Source organism: Rattus rattus, chromosome 10 (assembly GCF_011064425.1).
Source record: "Rattus rattus isolate New Zealand chromosome 10, Rrattus_CSIRO_v1, whole genome shotgun sequence".
NCBI classification, from domain to species: domain Eukaryota; kingdom Metazoa; phylum Chordata; class Mammalia; order Rodentia; family Muridae; genus Rattus; species Rattus rattus.
Genome location: NC_046163.1, coordinates 49503535 through 49519666, shown reverse-complemented (window position 1 = coordinate 49519666; position 16132 = coordinate 49503535). Strand labels below are relative to the sequence as shown.

Sequence of the window (16132 nt, the reverse complement as noted above, 5' to 3'; positions counted from 1 at the left end):
TTCAGTCACCTTGGAGGCTGGTTAGGGCAAAAGCTGATGGAGGGAGTAGAAACTTGGTCTTTTATTAGTTCTCATCACTGCTAGTCTGGCCACCTCGATTTAACAGCCAGCCACTTAGAGGATATTCTCAAACTCCAAGAATTATGTTTATCATGAGAGAGAGACAGACACAGAGTCAGAGAGAGAGAGAGAGAGAGAGAGAGAGAGAGAGAGAGAGAGAGAGAGAGAGAAGGGGAGGCAAAGAGGTGGGTCTGGTGTTGCTAAGCAACCACTGATTGAAGGTGATGAAGATTCACTAGGTACCAAGAGAAGCAGCAGATGATGGAGGCTGACCAGACTTGACAAAAGAAGGCTATGACTAATTTCAATTTATTGGTACCCCTCTAGAGGCATAAATAGGCTTCATCCCTATTTACCTGAGATGTCAGCAGGACTACTTGAAGGCCTGGCAGCTGCCCAAGGAGATCCTATCTCCTGTCCGGGCCTTTTGCTCCTTGCCCCAGAGGGTTTTGAGCTTGCGGTAGTACACTTTGCAGCTGAAACCCTCCTTGAAACCCCCCTTGATGTGGCTCTTGAGAGAGTGCAGAGTGGGGTACATGCGGCAACAGGCCGCACACTTGTAGCCATTCTGCTGGGCTGGGTGCCACTTGGAAGCCATTAAGATGTCCTGGGATGTGATGGAATCCAAACCATGCTTGGATTTCTTGTTGGCCTCCCTGGGGTATGTGTTCTCTTGGGAGGAGGAAGATGAGCAGACACTCTCAGCCACATCTTCAAGAAGACAGTTATCCCCTCTGCCCTCTTCCCGGTCCACCTCTGGGAACCCATAGGCCTCCAGGTGGCTCTCTTTGTCCGTGCATACGAAGTAGCTGTAAGGGGAGAACCAGGGTCGGTAGATGGTGCAGTTCCGCCTCAGCTGCTCCCCATTCTGGGTGTCCCCCAAGTCTGCAAAGGAAAGAGCAGGGTCTGAGTCTGGGGCTAAGGGCAGCCAAAAGGGAGCCAGAAGTGGCTGGAGGGGTCAGGAGAACCAGACAGACAGGCAGTTGACTAGGCAAGACCTCAAGGGATCGGTGTTCCGCCTTGATGATGGCTTAGAGGAAGGTGTTGATGGAATAGGAAAAACAGCCTAAGACATCCATTCCTACCACATTCTTTTTCTGCTGGTTAAAATGGCCATCAGATATCTGGGCAGGAGACTGAACTTTCTCTGTGTAAAGACACCTTGACTTGTGACTCCTCTAAGGATAGACAAGAATAGGTAGACATTGATATCTAATTGTCATTTGCCACCAATGAACCATTTTTCCAGCCTCAGTACCCATCTTAATCCCTCCATAGACCACTCAGACAGAAACTAACTATTCGCATGAGCTTGAGAGATGGGACTGAGGAGGTGAGGTGCCTTCGTGGGCCTATGAGCATCTACTGAACGAGACACAGCTGCAACGTCAGCATGTGGAGTGGAGTTGTAGACATCCTTCCCTTAGGGGTACAGCCCATGACCCCTTCAGCTTCTCACATGCCCCTGCCCAAAATAGGAGAAGGCCTCACATGCTGCAGGCACTTGGCTGTACATCCAATGCCACAGAACATTTGCTTGGGTCCTGGGGAAGCAGGATCTGACCTGGTCTGACTGTTTTTACAGTGTCTGGGCTACAGAAGAAACTGTGGTGAACTGAGCAAGATTGGGATTCCTTTAAGGGGACTCCCAAAGACATACTTTTAGAGACTCACCTTCTGTGTGCTATGGGTCTCAAAACTAATGCATAACAGTGACCTTTGAACTCCAGCAGGCCTGTTCTAGGTGGTGTTCCCAGGTAGTCACAGATGGGGCAGTTTCTTCAGACCTACCAAAAAGGTCCTCCAGAAACCAGGTTGTAAGACTTATTCAGGCCTGGGGCATGTTGTAACAGTAAAGGTCATATCTAGCATGATGGATTAAAGCCGTGGTTTCAAGCCTTAGTACTGAAGATTTGCCTCAGATGACACCTTTCTCCTTGTCCCACCCCTCACCTGATGCTCTTGCTTATCATGAGTAATATCAATTTCACAGGACTCTGGACACAGGTTGCAGGATGGGAGCCCTGGCCACAGCCCACATAGGCATGTTGCACGGTCCGTTTGAGAATGAGAAGCTAGGTACTCCAATTGTAGGACCTCAAGTCTTCAGTCAGAGGGGGCATGTGGGCCTTTGTTGCAAAGTTCACTTGAGAAAAGTTTATGGGCATCTAGGGTTGAGGATTAGCTGGGTGGTAGAATGCTTGACAAACATTCATGAGGCTCTGGGTTTGATCCCAGCCACTAGGTAGGTCTAGGAGAAAGTGGATCTCCCTTAAACCCAGGCAATAGCTAGGCTTCTAGGAGACAGATTTTAAAATGTAGAGACAAATGGATGTTTAGAACTCCCACAGCAGTGCAGTTCAAGTCTGGTGTGTGTGAGAATCCCTAGAGCTGGTTCTCAGCTAAAAGGGGAGACCCCTTTGGGGGTCTCCTAACCCTTTCACAGGAGTTACCTTAAGACCATTGGAAAACACAGATATTTACACTGCAGTTCTTAACAGTAGCAAAATTACACTTATGAAGTAGTAACGAAAATATTTTTATGGTCACCACAACATGAGGAACTGGACTAAAGGAAGCATTAGGAAGGTTGAGAACCAGTGCCCTAAAGGATCTTGTTCCAGACCATTGGATCTGTGGCGCCCTCAGAACCTGCCTTTCTCAGCTTCCACCTCATGCTCACTCACATGGATAAGCCAGGGTCACTAGTGACAATTTTGGAATTTTAGTTTCTTTACAAGAAACAAACAAACAAACACAGAAGTATTGCATGAGTATGTTTTCATTTCAATCCCAGGTGTGGGATATGGGGCTGCTTCTGTTTGTCCACAGCAGCTGACTATGATTTACCTTGTGCTCTAGCAGGGGTGTGATTTTGCCACCTGCAGATCATATGTGAGTGATTGTGTAATTTGAAATTCTAGGGACTTTTCAGAGGATGTATAAATGGCCCTAAGAGGCAAGATATGTTGTTGGTTACTCTTGGTCCTGGTTATGCAAAGAAGAAACAACAAGAACAACTTAGATATCCTGACAATGAAGATCAAACTGGACCCCAAGGAACTCAGTGCCCCTAATCAGCAGGAAATAGTGGGGGTCGAAAAGTAATCCTTAGGGTACTTCGTGGTGATTATGGGTATTGAGTTCCTTGGGGGGCAAGTTTGATCTTCATTGTCAGGATATATAATTTGTTGTTGTTCTTCCTTTCCTCTCTTTTCTTTTTTCTCTCCTATCTAGTGTTAGGAGATTGAAAGAGTGGAAAGGGAGTGGAGAAGGGTGGAAGAAAGAAGAACCCACAAAGTATCCAAAGACAGCTAGGGCTCACACTTCCGTTGAAAAGCCCTCACGTGTCGTCCTTGTTCCTTCCTATGATCCTCAAGCCTACTGCTTGCCAGTTTAAGACCTAGTTAATGCGAGCACATGCTCTCTATGTAGACAGACCGTCACCTCGAGATTTCATGTAGAAATAGGCTTTAGGGGGGAAATGTGACAGCAAACGTACCCCCAACTGTCCCTTGCTAGAGATTATGAAAGAGCAAGACTTACCAGGAATGGAGTCTTTTGAAATCTTATATTCTCGCCCTATAGTATTTGACTTTCTCAACCAATCATGATTCTACAGCACTATCTGACAAGATCATGTATTTAAAACAAAACTCCGATAGGTTTAACACAGGAAATCCCACATCTTTGTAGCCCTAGTGACTTCAGCGTTTACCTGGCAAGCTGGTCGCAAGTGAGGACATAATGTCGGGAAAAGCACTCAGGGCAGAGGAAGAGATACGAGGTCTGGAGGTGCTGAGGAGTGAGAAATTCTCCATGTTCTGACCACACAGGATAACGGAGGTCACACACCAGCTCCTGAGAGGTTGGCCAGGTTGTCTAGGCAATGAACATTCTGAATGCGGCTGACATCACAACCCATGGTTCCATTCAGTTAGGTTATGAGTTTGAAAGATGGATGTAGTTTTCTTGTGTTCAAGACTTTTTTCCTTTTTAAAACTTGAGTGGTTGCTTGTTTTCTTTTTAATTTAACTCTTTAATTGGTATACAAAGAATTGGCGATCATTATAGAGTTTTTGAACAGTGTGTTTCGTAGATTTCCCTTCCCCATCTCTATTGCACTGTAACCTCCCAACCCCTACAGCCTTTCCTGGAATCTTTCTGCTTCCATGTCATGTGTGTTCTTTTCTCCTCTTTCCTTGGCATATTTATTATTTCTGGGTCTTTTTCTAGTTTTCTTTTTCCTGGCTCTACCTATATTCTATATGATATGATATATCTCATATATATATATATATATATATATATATATATATATATATATAACAAACTAGAATCTGCCCATGAAAGATATCCAGTTTTTTTTCTTTCCAATGTAGGTGGCTTTATTTAAGATTATACCTTCTGCAAACAGACTAATGAAACAGGGGCCCTGGAAGTAAACAGGCAAAGGTGTAGCCACCTAATTTTTGGCCACATGCAAAGGTCACTTCAGAGTAGATCACAGACAAATTCTAGCTGGACATACTGGAATTGCTAGAGAAAACATAAGAAATATACTTTAGGATATAGGTAAAGGCAAGAACTTTCTAAGAAAAGCTTCAGTGACTCAGGAAATGGCCCCAGGGACTATGTACACAGCAAAAGAAAGTATGAGGAGTGAACAGGAAGTACACAGTGGGAGATCTCTGCCATCCTAGTTCACAAGGGGGCTAATAGCTTGATTTTTTAACTTACATTCTTCAGTGGCCTGTGTTGGCTACAAATACCCGGAAAGAAGGAAGAACACTGGAGAGCTGTTTGCACTGGTGTTGCTTGTCACCTATTTTCTTTATGACTGTCACCTCTTCTGTGTGAGCATCCCTGGGGACTCTCCTTCCTCTGGGAGTAACCACCTTGTTCTTCCCCCTTATTTTCCTGGCCTCTACCACACAATATTTTCCTTATTTCATTTTACTGGTTGTGTTGTTTAGGGCATGTTTTTTGATATTTTTTTTTTAGAAAATAATTTCATTATCTAAAATTTTCAGAAGTTAAAATTTCTACCATATACTGTGAAGCCAGATTTTCCTGTTTTAACATCTCATCCCATTTTGTGTGGTCAGTTCCCCTCCTCTCTCTCTCTCTTCTCTCTTCTCTCTCTCTCTCCTCTCTCTCTCTCTCTCTCTCTCTCTCTCTCTCTCTCTCTCTCTCTCTCTCTCTCTCTCTCTCTCTCTCTGTGTGTGTGTGTGTGTGTGAACATGTACCAGTCAGTCATTGGGGGATGAAATGCTGGGTAAGCACTCTACCACTGAGCAACATTCCCAGTCTTTACATGTGTTTCATTTGCTTATTTGTGCTTTGAACTATTTAGCTTACCCTATATCTGAACTATTTAAATTACCCTATATCCTTTTATACTAAAAACTTCAACATAGACTTCCTAAGACTGGCGACCAGATACTGTTTCTAATTGTCGCTGCTCTTTTAGGCAAGTGGCTTCCTCCACCCCATTTGCTCCTTATAAGGCAGTGCGCCGATGAGACTGTGGACTCCAGGGCTGCCTTCTCGATCTGCCTCCTTCCCTGTATAACAACCTAGCACCCTTGAAAGATACGTAAGAATGGAAGGTGATTGTGACATTTGAAAGAGAGGTGCAGGCGCCTCTGCTGGACAATCACAGCCCATTAACTTAGATACATAGAAGTGTTTTGGATGTAAAGGACAATATGTTTGCACAGGCTACAAAAGATGCTCCGCTCCTAAGCTCCAACTATGGCCTTCCTGTAGAACATGTCTGAGCATTTATTCCCAGGTACTTAAACATGTGAGGGGATGAGAGAACCGATTTCCCTCTTGTTTCTCCCAGTGATTGGTTTAGAGTGCTAGAATGTTTATAGTGTAAATTGAACTTTGCTCTGTTGGTGCCTCTGAGGTTGTTGATTACTTTTTAGGTCACCATGGTGTAAAGGAAGCTCCTGGGGTCTGGGAGTCAGGATACGTGATGGAGAATCCCCTTCTCCATCAGCTGCCTGGGATGGGCAGCCTCTGCCACTTGGCTTTTCCATACAGTTGCTTTAGACTGAGGTAGAGTGTATGAATGTCTTCCTGACCACAGCCTAGCAATTTACATGTGAAAAGAATATAGATGTGAGCTATAAGCACAGGACCCAAGGGACTTAGAAGTGTCCCTGTGGCCAACTAGGAATATGAAGGTCTTGTAAAGGGGGCCCAGAATGTCGGGAAGGAAATTGGGAAGGCTGCAGTAGTGTCTTTCAGTTGTTTTGAAATCATGAGCCTGTTTTGACTTAGATATCGGAGAATTCATGGGAACTTGGCTCTCCAGGGTTTCGCCGTGCCCCTGTGTAGCAGTCTTTTTCATGAGTTGTTGCTGATGGTGCAAACAGGAAGTACCTCTCCAAAAGTGGTTGCTCACTACATAAATGTGTCTTTTTCTTATTTGTTTCCCACCTGCTTTTCGAGCCCTTTTCTCGGACAGGTAAGATTCCCTCTCTCTTGTGGATGACATATCTTCCCAGATGCCCCTCTCTGCTTGAGTATGTGCATGTTCTGGGGGTGCTTTTGGGGGGTCCTGCCATCTGGGATCCAACCACATTTCATATCCTCAACATTGTTCTCTCAGTCACCAAGATTCTAGTCCTGAGGCTGAAGGGGACAGAGTGTGAGAGGCTCTTCAGCAGGAAAGAGGCTCATCATGGGGACGATAGAAGCCCAAGATAGAGGCCAGCTTTGCAGAGAAGACGGGTGTTTTTCTACCCTGACCTTATAAGCACTGCCACAGAGAGGGCTTGTGTGCCTTCTGAGACTGATTTCACAAGTCTGGAGACAGTCTGAGTGATGTCCTTATACTATTGGTCATCACTGAGATGTAGTTAAGAATTCCCATAAGGGCTGGAGAGATGGTTCAGTGGTTATGAGCACCAACTGTTCTTCCAGAGGTCCTGAGTTCAAATCCCTACAACCACATGGTGGCTCACAACCATCTGTAATGAGATCTAATGCCCTCTTCTGGTGTGTCTGAAGATAGCAACAATGTACACACACACACACACACACACACACACACACACACACACACACTAAATCTGCTTTAAAAAATAATTCTCATAAAAGTCAAATTCAGCTAAACTGATTTATTAATTGCTCATTCTTATGAAAGATCATAAACCAGGCCTTGTAGTTGATAAAAGTACTCTAAGGGTCTGTAGCCCTTTTTAAGGGGGCTTCCCATTCTATTATGTAGATGAGATATATTTCTCAGAAATTTTGAGATAATGATAAGGAAAGCATATAATAGACTCACCTTAAATCACTGAGCAATTCAGTATCTTTCATAGACCTTATGGATAAACGAAGTTTACAGGTCAAATGAGGCATCATCTGTTGTTTGTTAAAAAGGAATAGATGCTGTCTCTTCTTTTAAGAGTTTGGTTGTTTCCAAAACTAAAATATAAAGACAATAGAGAAATAAGAGGTTTGGCTCATGATAGGGAAATTATGTCAGGATGTGGAGGGATAAACTGTCAAAGTCCACAACTAAAGACAATGAGAACGATTTTGGCTCATGATAGGAAATTATGTCAGAGTGGGTAACATGGCAAGACACACTCTTAAGGGGCTGATCAGGAGCAGCTGTGGGGTAGGCCGAGAGTTCACCCACTGTGATAGGTGCATTTCTGGAGTCCTGGCAGCTTGAAGCTTGTCCCCTGTTCCCTGATGGATCCATCTCACCACACTGTAGTTCCACCCCAGGAGACCTGAGGAGCTACCAATCCACATTTCATAGAGGAAATGTGCCTATGGAACAGAGTGAAGACCAGGGAGGTTATCCCTACTCTCTTTTGCATGGCTTTCTCCCTGCTATCCAGGGACACTTCAAATACAAGTTGTCTAGGTGGTTGACCCAGTTGGGATCCCTCAACTCAAGCCACAGAAAGTGAAGCATCCTCCCCCTGGCCTGGAACTCAGCAGTACCATTCAAGTGAGACTGAACGTAAGGACTTAGCCTCAGGCAATCTTAGGAAAGGCTTCCTGAGATAGACCCTTAACAGACATATTAACAGTGAGAGCTCAGAGACGGATAGACAACAGTGGCCATAGACAACTCAGGTTCTAAGTCTGGCTACTTTGATAATGTAGCTGAGTTTTCAGAGAGAATACAGATGCCCAGGAGTTGGTGTGTCTTAGTTAGGGTCACTGATCTTATAGTGAAACACTGTGACAAAAGCAAGTTGGGAAGGAAAGAGTTTATTTGGCGTATGCCTCCACATCCATAGATATCACTGAAGGGAATTAGGTCAGTAACTCAGACAGTGTGAGAACCTGGAGGCAGGAGCTGATACAGACGTCATGGAGGGATGCTGCTTACTGGTGTATCCCCATGGCTTGCTCAGCCTGTTTCCTTATAGAACCCAGGACCACCAGCCCAGAGATGGTACCATCCATCCATCACTAATTAAGAAAATGCTCTACAGACTTGCTTACGGTCCTGTCCTAGAGAGACATTTTCTTAATGGAGGCTTCTTCTTTGGTAACTCTAGTCTGTGTCAAGTTGACCTGAAATTATCTGGCATAGTGTGTGAGCAGCACGGCTCAGAGCCTGGAGCTCCAGACTTTTCAACAGACCTCAGGGCTACCATCTTGTCCTTCATAATTCAAAGTGAATGTGGGCAGTTCATCTGAGGTACTCATTGAGTATCTGCTATGTACAGGGGTCGAAGATACAAATATAAAAGATGCATGAAGTGTGGCCTCAGCCTTGGGAATGTTTCCCTCTCAGGAAGGTACCACTCAAACTCACTGTTCGAGCCACAGGACCCAAGGGGATGGTCTTCCATTGCTATCCCATGACCCAGGTAGAGGAAAGAGCCCTAAATGCTGGATCAGAAGGCCTGAGTTCTAATTCCAGTCAATCAGTAACTCGTATTCTGACATAAGGCCCACCATTACTCTGAGCTTCTCTCTAACCTAATGAGCTCCTTCACTAGGCTCTCACAGGGAACAGATGAGCATGGATTTCTCAGGACATTTGTGCTTCACCAACAGCAAGTTCCTGCCCATGTACCACACACTGGGTCTGTCTGACTGACTAGCCTCTGTGTCCACGAGCTCACCTACCCTCCGAAGCTCTACTTAGGAGCTGCTGGCCCATATTCCATGAGAGAATGTGTAACACTTGAGGCTTTCAGTAGGCAGCTCCCAACCCAGAATCCTCGTCTGCCATTCATTCCTGCAGCAGTCCCTTGGACCCAGTGCCTGAGACAGAGAGCACAGCATGTGCTCACAGCAGTGTCAGCCTGTCACATTTCATCGCTCCATCCCCTTTCTCTCTCTGCTTCAAAGGGTCTGGGTGACACCAAGGCCAAAAAGGTCAAGCCATATGTCGAAGAGGCTAGCTTAAAGGAATACGCTTGGCTTTTCATGACAGAAGCCATTCACTGATTAACCCGGGTGGGGAACAACCGGAATGTTTGATCTCCTGTTCTACTACCAAAAAACCTGGAAAGTTTATAAGCATCTTTACTGGAAGCTTCTAGAAAATTGTGGGAGCGATAAGCTTTGGGTGTATTGCAAAACCAGGAAAGCTGAGTGACAAAGTCCAGAGTCCTACTCCCCTCCACTTACGCGGGTCTCTTTTTTCCCCTTTCTTTGTTCACAGTTGACCACAGCATGTTTGAGAATTTGAACACAACCCTTACCCCAAAGCTCCAATCCAGCCATTCCTTCCCCCACCTGTCCAGATCTGGAGCACCAGGCTCCATCACCCCTGGCTCTGGAGAGCCAGGAGGACCAGGACTGAGGGTAGGCAGCAGCCAGCACCTTAGGAATCTGGGCAAAGCTGTGGGGGCCAAGGTCAATGACCTCCTGCGGAGAAAGGAGTCTTCAAGCCTGGGCAGTGTGGGTGTGATGGAGATTAACAAGACTGCCGAGGCCCAGATGCCTGGCGGGGAAGACGCGGCCTGTGGACCCTGGCTGGAGGATGAAAGGTGAGTCCTCTTGACCCACTATTATCCCAGTTGTAGAGGTAGGAACATGGACAAAACCACAGTGCATACAGGAGAGATTGGGCCCAAGGAAGGGGTGAACATTTGTCAAGAAAAACAGGGACAGGCCTGAGTTCATGAGAGCCCACTTCAGCCTTTGTGACTAGAGAATCACTTCCTACCTGGGTACCATGTCTTTAGCTCTGTTTCACACTGTAGCCCAGGCTAGCCTGGAACTCACAGTCCAGACTGACCTTAAAGTCATGGCAATTCTCCTGTCTCAGTTTCCCTGGGACAGTAGATGTGACCCACCATCTACTATCATTTAGGTGTATTTTCATTTGCAGATGACCCAAGTTCAGAAAGTGAGTATTTGGAACTGAATCTGAACCCTGATATCACCCAGAAACTCTCCACATGGGTTCTGTTGTCAGCCATTCCTTGTCACTGCTGCTGTATGTTTGATAGAGAGGGAGAAGCCTGATGTAGCTCCCTCTCTCCATCCCATAGCTCCCTTCTGGGCCTTCATTCCAACACCTATGCCTATGAACTTATATGCCCTTATGGGGACCCAGTACTTGGGTTCTGAAGTGACTCAGCTCCCTGGAGTCTTTATCCAGCCGCACAGAGGCAACACTTTGTGCCACTGTGAGCACGCTGAATGAGGAGAGAACATCCCCATGGCTGATTGTTGGGCTGAAGTTGCTAAGATCTACACCCTAAACCCAGAACAAGCCCTCAATGGAGAAAACGCTTGCTGCGGAGGGGGTGTGTGGTTGAAGGGGCAGTTGGAGCAGAGAATTGAGAGTGTTTGTAGACTGGCATGTAATCACCCATAAAGCCTGAGTGTTTACGTCATGGACTTTCAGGTCAGTCCAAGAAGCCTTCCCTCTGCTGGATCCTCCACCTCCCATAACTCGGAAGCGAACCCCTCGGGCCTTGAAGACCACCCAGGACATGCTGATTTCGTCACAGCCCGTCCTAAGCAATCTAGACTATGGGACAGAATTGTCACCTGGACAGGCCCAGGACTCTCCACCCACTGCTCAGCCTGTCTCGGCAGACACTTCACGACCGGAGTCTACCACTGGGCTGGGAGAGAAGGGAGAGGCTCTACCCAATGGTGAGGTGTCCTTGTTGGTACCTGACCTGATACACAAGAACACCCAGGAGGAATCCAAGCGAAAGGCAACTGAGGGCAGGAAATCCTCCTCCCCTGGCCCCATTGAGAGAAATGGCCTCAAGCTCAGCTTGAGCCCCATCAGCCTGGCTGAGTCCTGGGAGAACAACAGCCCCCCTCTGCAGGCACGGACTTCCAGCCTTGACAATGAGGGCCTTCACCCAGACCTGCTGTCCTTTGAGTAGAATCTCTTGTCTTCCCTGCTGAACATCCTCTTCACTTTGTCCTCTGCCACACATAGCCCAACTCTGCCGTGCCCTCATCTTCCTCGTTGGAAGGCACAGCAGAGCCCACTCTCTATCTGAAGCGTCATAGGACCAGATGGTCACACGTTGTCCCAGTGAAGGAGTCTGCAGAACGGCAAAGGGACTCAGTTGCATCCTGCTCCTCCGTTGGCTGCTGGCTGCTGGCTACTGGAACTCATCCGCCTTCAGTCTCGTCCCAGCTTCCTACTGAGCCACAGGGCCACAGCCCAGGAGGATGGATTTAGCAGGAATTCTCTTCACCTGTCTGCTCAGATTCATAGGCTGTCTGTCCTTTGACCTCCCCAACCACCCATCCCGATCCTGTCCCTTTCTTCCATAGTGGTCCAGGGACTCCCTGCCTTGAAGGGAATACAGGCAGCTAGGGAAGAATGGTAGGTTTGGGCTTGACAATGGGGTCTGGCCTGGAAAGTGACACCTTGACTACAGTCTCACTATAGTCCCTTCAGCCTCAGAGCAGTGTGGATCCCTAGCCATCATCTTTCCTCTGCTTCTGGCCTGATGTCAGAGGAGGTGCTTCTGAGGCTTCAGGCCCTGAGAGCTTCCTCAAAGGTTGAGCCATGTCACCCAGGGTTTCCAGGTTTTTTTTTTCATCCAGTTAGGTGACGATAGGCACTTGGGAATGATGGTATGGGCAGCCTTGCTGGGATTCCTTGCTATGTGCATGTGAAGACGGGTAGGCAGGCCCCTGCAGAAGCAGCAGAGAGCGTTCTGATGTTCAGAGAGGAGAGCGTGGGAACGCAGAATGGTCCTTCAAGAGCAGAGGTCACGGGGAAGAGAACGGTGAGGACTGAGAAGGGCATTGCCGAGAGTCAGAGCAGCTTTTCAGGCCACTCCACACCAAGAATGAGGCAGTGCCTGGAGCTGGGAACCGTATGTGTGAGAGCCAGGGTGGAGCATGTGAGAGACTGGAATGTGGTGAGGACTTTGGAGGCAAAGCAGTTGTCTTTGGTGAAACGGCTTCTTTGTGCTTGTGCTGAAGTTGCCTGAATTCCTGCAGCATCGGGTCTGCCCAGAGACACCTCGAGCCTCTGTCTTTCATTCAGGTAATGGCGATCCTCCTCTGCTTCTGCCGGGATCTATGTAAGGACCCAACAAGACTTATCAACCCTTCCCTGGTTCCTGCCTTCCAGGTTAACTTGCTTTGTATCCCTCTCTTCTTTTAGGGGCCCTATCATGCTGTCTTCCTGTGGCCAGGAGACTCTGTAGTAATCCCAGTCACAAGGGCCTTTGTAGCCAGAAGAGGAATCCCTATTCTTGAACAAGGAGACCAGAGCCCCACAAGGAGGCTATGGGTTGTGCATCCAGCCAAGGGCAGGCCATGCAGCAGTCCTCTCGCCCTACTTCCAACGCTCTTCCCTTTTCTGCCTGCTTGGTTTCCCATCTGTGACATTGGGGCACACAGGTCTCTCTTCCCAGTTCATCATCACTGGTGTGCTGCCTTCTTCCAACCAGCAGACATCTGAGCTAACTCCTGCAGCTGGACCCCTAGGGTGGAGGTTTCCTTCTCACACATCTGCTTAAGCAGTTGTATGACTTCGACCATCTCTGCCCTCCACCCCTCTTCTCTCACCCCATCTTCTGTTGTCACAGAAAGTAAGGCTTCATCCCATGTTCCCTGCAAACTCCCATCTCTTCCTCTCAGATGAGAATTTGTTCAGCCAGGCATCTGAAGGCACTGTTGGGACTATCAGGACAGTTAGTACATATGTAGCGCATGTGCCTCGCTCCAAGAACATTCCAGGGATGTGACGTTGATCCTAAAGTCAGAGAAGTCCTTAAGGCTAGCATTTGAGAACCTGTGGATTTTCCCACGGTGATGTGGAGTATTACCCAAAACAGAGGGTCCAGGCTGTAGGGTGGAAAGTCTAAGCATTTGCCAGAGAACAAGTCCATTGTAATCCAAGCTCTCCATATCAAAATCTTGGTTTGCTCCTCTAATAGGAAGTTCAACAGGTAACTGCTCTCTGGGACCTCCTCAGAGACTAGGTAATAGTTGCCTAAGACCAAGAGCATGAGGTTTGGCTTGCTTAAGCACCCAGGATACTGCTGATACGCTCAGGCCCAGGGTTAGTCAAGAGATCCCACCATATTGTCTGAAGCACCCTGAAGAGGGATCTTCTGAGTACTTCAGACTTCATGCTTGTTGTTGGATTTGGTGCTGTGGGTGCCCGCATCAACTGCTAGGATTCATAGATGTATGGACTTGGCCATCTCCCTGCTACAGGTGTGATGTTGTCACCTCAGGAGGCCCTCTGAACCTGAGCCTTGTTAGATGCTGCGGATATTGCCTGGTGCTAAGGGGCTAAGTGTTGCCCTGCAGGAACAAATCCTCCTGAGGGCTTCCACATCAGCTCTTCCAGCTAGTGACCCCTGCAGGCTCATAGTGACCCCTGCAGGCTCACCGACCATCTCAGCAGTGTAGACCACAGCACAGCAACCTTCACAGTGAATCCAGATCCTCTAGGGGTTTGACCTTTGGGTAGTTTGCTCTTATGTGGCACAGAGGTGGGCTAACAGGAAAGAATGAGGGGTCTGACTTCAATGTCTGTTTAAAGAAGCTGGGGTCTTGGGGCCTTTTTCTCTTCACTTCTTTTCAGCCTCATTGTATAACCCTATTCAGCCCATAGCTTTACCTTGATAGAGGACAAAGTGAGCTTCCAGAAACATGGAAAGAAGGTATCCCCTCCCTAGTCCCAGCCCACACTTCTCTCTAGAAATGTATCTGTGAATGTTCTGAGAGATATGAAGACATGTGTTTTAATCCATCATCTTTTAAAGAACAAGTTTGGCTCCTGTTGGAAAGAACAAGATTATAGTTCTATTCTGAGTATTTTTTAGAGAGTTCATATTTATATTTTTAGAGATTTTTTTCTTGTAGAAGGAAATTGCATAATAAAATGATAAATGTGTCTTGCTGGCTTGTCTGTTTTCCTCCTGACTGGTGGAGAGTTCTAGAGTCCCACGTTCCTGAGGGATACCTGGGTGGGTGTAGAGCCATGACCTCTTGCTTCGCAATCCAGCAAGACTGAGGAATGAGGGAGATGGAGGAGATGGGGAGGAGAGGGTTCTACAAACAAACCCCCAACTTGAGACATGTAGAGTAATGAGGGCAAGTTAAGATGGACCACCTTTTATGTATAACTGGCTGCTGTAAGGGTCTCCATATATGACTGTTTCTGTATCATCAGTACGATGTGCACATGTCCAGCCCTTCATAGGGGAAATCTGTAAGGAAACACAATGCCCATTGGCTCCTCCTTGAAGAACTTACCCTAGGCTCCATAGCCTGCTTCCACCACAAACGGATGGAACAACATTCTCGTGGGTGTGTTCTTCCCCACAGGGAGAGCAGCTCCCTTGCAGTAGCTATCAGCACAATACCCAAAGCTGTCGACTTTTGGGAAATTGCTCCCATGGCTGCTTTGAACTGGGACAGCTCTTGATGTCATTTGCTGAGAGAATATGACTTAAACAGGAACTTTGCCATAAATGTCAGATCTCAGAATCCAGAGGAATCATTGCTCTAGAACAGCATTCTCAACCTGTGAGTCGCAACCCTTGTTTTAGAGGGGTCACCTAAGACCGTCAGAAGATATAGATATTTATATTACAATTCATAGCTAGCAAAGTTACAGTTACGAAGTAACAGTGAAAATAATTTTATAGTTGGGGGTCACCACAAACAGGAACTATGTTAAAGGTTGCAGCACTAGGAAAGTCAAGAACCAATGCTCTACAGAACCAGTCTATTGACTTTCTTAATAGGAAGAAGGTAGAGAGGAAGCAGGAAGCTCCAGAGGGAAAGGGACATCTGTTGTGTTCACGCAGCCATTCACATTACCAAGGGGGGAAAGATGGGGTTCTTTCTGTCTAGACCTTTGCTGCCGTGACTAAGCCAGGCTTAGTCAGCATGCAGAGGCTCCCTGGTTCTGTGTCATCAGCATGTCTACACAAGGGGAAGTCTCTGACCTTTTCTGCATCTCATTATGTCTTCCCAAAGGTGGGGGGAAAAAAGGAAAATGGGGCTTTCTAAGCTAGCTGGCTTTTTTCACCGTGGGCACAGATAAGTTATTCCAAGAAAGCAGGAGTAACACAAAACCAAGCCAGCAGTATTCCATGCATGGGGAAGGCATTGGAAATACAATAGCACATTTTTCTTTAAGTCTGTGCTGTGGTGTCTGTTCTGTAGGTGACCTTGCCTATTGGACGGCTTTGGGTTCTGCTTCTGTCATCAATCGGGTGTTAAAATGTGCCTGAGTCCCACCATTTTGCAACGTTTTTATTGTATTTTATTGACTACAGTCAAGTATGCATAGATGATTATTAAAAAAGGTAGGGGAAATTTTAAGTATAGAAATGGGTGTGCATATGACACTTTTTCAATGCACTTTCCTATAAGCTGGTCTAGAAACTAGAGGGAGAAGATGCATTTTTACTCAGACATTGGTGACAAGTAATACAGGGCCCTCTCTTAAAAATGGATGAGGATGCCGTGTCTCTCCTGTAGGTACTATGCTAACAAGATGTGTTAGAGCACAGAGAGAATCACTCGAAGCGGGCCAATTAACTTGGGCTGCCAGGGTGTCCATTTCCCCTGGGTTTAAAGCAATTGCTAAAGGACACTGGCAGTCTAGTGGAGG

General features: G+C 46.8%; 2 protein-coding genes across 4 annotated transcripts in view; one reads left to right on the top strand and one right to left on the bottom strand.

Moving 5' to 3' along the window:
* LOC116911004 (carboxyl-terminal PDZ ligand of neuronal nitric oxide synthase protein-like) overlaps positions 1-11733 on the top strand; it is a 286728-nt gene extending 274995 nt beyond the window's left edge. For 2 of the 3 annotated variants that reach the window (XM_032914731.1, XM_032914730.1), the window contains exons 11-12: positions 9722-10049; positions 10916-11733. In XM_032914731.1, the coding sequence (XP_032770622.1) occupies positions 9722-10049; positions 10916-11411 (824 nt within the window). In that variant the 3' untranslated portion in view covers positions 11412-11733. Of the gene's footprint in view, positions 1-6079; positions 6542-9721; positions 10050-10915 lie in introns of those variants that run through there. The other variant, XM_032914732.1, reaches the window with a different exon arrangement.
* On the bottom strand, positions 351-3881 carry Spata46 (spermatogenesis associated 46). Its single transcript, XM_032914733.1, has 2 exons — positions 3779-3881; positions 351-945 (listed from the first exon to the last, which is right to left on the bottom strand). The coding sequence occupies exons 1-2, from the start codon at positions 3879-3881 to the stop codon at positions 434-436; spliced, it is 615 nt and encodes a 204-aa protein (XP_032770624.1). The 3' UTR covers positions 351-433.
* Positions 11734-16132: the final 4399 nt, after the last annotated feature.